Source organism: Bison bison, unplaced genomic scaffold, assembly GCF_000754665.1.
Source record: "Bison bison bison isolate TAMUID 2011002044 unplaced genomic scaffold, Bison_UMD1.0 scf7180017864462, whole genome shotgun sequence".
Classification (NCBI taxonomy): Eukaryota; Metazoa; Chordata; class Mammalia; order Artiodactyla; family Bovidae; genus Bison; species Bison bison.
Genome location: NW_011495024.1, coordinates 1,842,219 through 1,845,772, shown reverse-complemented (window position 1 = coordinate 1,845,772; position 3,554 = coordinate 1,842,219). Strand labels below are relative to the sequence as shown.

General features: G+C 41.0%; 1 protein-coding gene across 3 annotated transcripts in view; it reads right to left on the bottom strand.

The window, feature by feature from the left end:
• Nucleotides 1-3,554, bottom strand: part of TBCE (tubulin folding cofactor E) — a 90,572-nt gene that overhangs the window by 19,760 nt on the left and 67,258 nt on the right. For 2 of the 3 annotated variants that reach the window (XM_010860095.1, XM_010860096.1), the window contains exon 4: nucleotides 2,743-2,928. In XM_010860095.1, the coding sequence (XP_010858397.1) occupies nucleotides 2,743-2,928 (186 nt within the window). Of the gene's footprint in view, nucleotides 1-2,742; nucleotides 2,929-3,554 lie in introns of those variants that run through there. The other variant, XM_010860097.1, reaches the window with a different exon arrangement.

The following is a 3,554-nucleotide window of genomic DNA, read 5'->3' as shown; positions in this document are numbered from 1 at the left end:
TCCTCTTCACTTTCTGCCATAAGGGTGGTGTCATCTGCATATCTGAGGCTATTGATATTTCTCCCGGCAATCTTGATTCCAGCTTGTGCTTCTTCCAGTCCAGCGTTTCTCATGATGTATTCTGCATATAAGTTAAATAAACAGGGTGACAATATACAGCCTTGACGTCTTCCTTTTCCTATTTGGAACCAGTCTGCTGTTCCATGTCCAGTTCTAACTGTTGCTTCCTGACCTGCATACAGGTTTCTCAAGAGGCAGGTCAGGTGGTCTGGTATTCCCATCTCTTTCAGAATTTCCCACAGTTTTTGTGATCCACACAGTCAAAGGCTTTGGCAATAGTCAATAAAGCAGAAGTAGATGTTTTTCTGGAACTCTCTTGCTTTTTCCATGATCCAGCGGATGTTGGCAATTTGATCTCTGGTTCCTCTGCCTTTTCTAAAACCAGCTTGAACATCTGGAAGTTCAAGGTTCATGTACTGCTGAAGCCTGGCTTGGAGAATTTTGAGCATTACTTTATTAGCATGTGAGATGAGTGCAATCGTGCGGTAGTTTGAGCATTCTTTGGCATTGCCTTTCTTTGGGATCGGAATGAAAACTGACCTTTTCCAGTCCTGTGGCCACTGCTGAGTTTTCCAAATTTGCTGGCATATTGAGTGTGGTTAAGACTCCACATTCCCAAAGCAGGGGGCACAGGTTGATCCCACGCACAGCACAGCAAGGCCAAATTAAAAAAAAAAAAGCAAGCATCACTCCAACAGTGATGCCTACCACTTGTTATTCCTAAGAGTTCTAACAGCTTAGGTATTACTTTGGAAATGAGGAAACTGAAGCTTAGAAACCAAAGAAGCTCTAACTGGTGTCAGGACTAGAAAGAAAGTGGCTGAGCTGACATCTGAACCCAGCCTGACTGACTCCAACACTGGGTCCTTTCCAGAAAGACACTAGCCCATTAGTGAACACGCTGATATGCAAGCGTAGTCATTCACTAGAAATCTGAGTTATGCAGCTGTTCATAAACCAGGGGAGAAAAATCTGTTGGCAATTTGTTAACACTCACAGTGCCCATGGTGTTCTCTGAAAGAGATCAACCAACAGGGGGAGAAAGTACCTCTTCTGGTGTAAAAAATTTTTTTAATATTTGCATTTTAAATGGAAAAAATTAAGCAAAGAACTCTAAATCTATGAAGGATATAGTTCTGTTAGCGTTAGTCACTCAGTTATGTCCAATTCTTTAGGACTCCATGGATGGCAGCCTGCCAGGCTCCTCTGTCTATGGAATTTTCTGGGCAAGAATACTAAAGTGAGTAGCCATTCTCTCCTCCAGGGGATCTTCCTGACCCAAGGATCTAACTTGGGCTTCTTGCACTGCAGGCAGATTCCTTACCATCTGAGCCACCAGGGAAGCCCCACAGTTCTATAAATCAAGTTCTATAAAGCAAAAATCATCCATATTCGTTGTCTCTCAGTGGTGCATTAGTCATGACTCTTTCGTTCAATGTATATTTTCTAAATCCTCAACGATGAATGTATGTTGTTTGTAATTAATAGTCAAGTTACTGCTTTTTCAAAAATCGTGATTTCTTTTGTGTGTGTGTGTGTTTAAAATGCTAAAAACCAGAGATATCGAAAAATGAATTTACTAGGAGTTCCTTCATGGTCTAGTGGTTAGGACTCCGGGCTCTCACAGTCATGGCCTAGGTTCAATCCCTGGTCAGGGAACTTAGATTCTGCAAGCCACAGGGTATAGCTAAAATTTTAAAAAATATATTTTTTTTAATTTTAAAAAAGGAAATGTATTTACTCTTCAACCTTGTGCCCATGTGCAGTTAAATTCTGTATCATGTTTAAATCACCATAATAATAATAATGAGAACAATAAAAAGATAGCAAAGAACTTAATTTTGAACAGAATCCCAGTTTAACTCTCTCAGAGACTGAAGGTGTCAATAGCAGCAAATCTACTCTCCAGAGTGGCCACCAGGGGTCACTACTAGGACGCCTCACCCAGGTCAGGGTCACACACCACACTAACCATCACTAAAGTAGCGCAGCCTCGGAAGTCACCCAAACCACACAGTTGTGCACGGCTTTGTGTGAATATTAGTTTCTACTCTGGTTCACACGGTGCATCAGAATAAGCAATGAGGCTCTCTGAAGAGCATCACTGTGTTCAAAGAGTTTGAAAGTGCAGAGAAAGTTCAAACACAGCACTTTCAAAATGCATTTAGTGCCCCTTAGACACAGTCACTTTGGGGTACATTTTAAAAGCAAGAGCCCATGGTATTCTGATCCAGTAGGTCTGGGATGGGACCCAGAATTCGGCACGTTTCAAAAGCAGCCCAGTGATGAGGGTGTGCAGAGACGGGAACTACTGGGTTTTAGAAGGTGCCATCCTGCTACATGGCACAGGTAACGAAGCAGACTTCTGTTTCCATCCCTGACTCAGCAAATGGCCAACCTTAGCTCCGTGATAATTAGTCAATACAGTAGAGTATGGTACAAATAATAACGGGCAAATCAATGTTTTTCTTTCAATCTAGAAAAGTCCTGTGCTAAAATAAGAACTTTAATTTCCCCTAAACATTCAATCCTTGGATCCCTCTGATTGCAATTTGGTGATGTGCAGAAAAGAGACCTGCTTGGGAGCAAAGTTCTCAGCACTGACACACAGTCAAGTGAACTTAAACCCTAAACTTGGATGAAACTGTCAAAGTCAGCTCGACCATTATCAGTTTCACTTACCTTTGCTGTTTTATAACAGAGTCAAAACCAATGGTTTCTACAGGTTTATTTCCAATTATAACAATCTGCTCTGTTTCCTCTTCCTTTGGTTCATCTTCTAGCACATAGCGGTTCTTAATTGCAGTGAGAAAGTCTACTCCAAAATTTACTTTGTGTGGACGAATGAAGGATCCGGCTGTGGGGTGCCTGGAAATGGAGACAAATAGAACAGAGAGAATATCATCTGTGGGGATATTAAAATCCTTTATAAATTGTCAGTCTGCCACAAATGTAAAATGTCTGCATTTACAAATATATTAGCAAATAAAAGCAATTAAACAATTTTTAAAAAGAAGGAGAAAGCAAGTATCATCCACCAAGAATGGCCGTAAGGCAATGTTCTGAAGGTTTTTAAAATTTTCCGTATGCTAAAAAAGTAAAAACAGCATAAAAGGGAATATTTTTTAAAAAGCGTAATTGATACAATTGATCATAAAGTGTTGAGAGCTGATGCAAGCAGGTAAAATCCCAATAGATAAACAGATAAGAAATATAGAACAGATAATTCATAAAACAGGAAAGAGTATTAAAACCATGGAGAAAAGTTTCACGTTGCTAATGATTAAGAAATGCAAATTTGGGGCTTCCCTGGTGGTTCAATGGTAAAGAATCCTCCCACCAATGTAGGAGACACGGTTCGATCCCTGGTCTGGGAAGACCCCTTATGCTGCAGGGCAACAAAGCCCATGCTCCACAACTACTGAGCCTGTGCTCTAGAGCCCACAAGCCAAAGCTACTGAGTCCACTAAAGCCTGCACGCCTAGAGCCTGTGC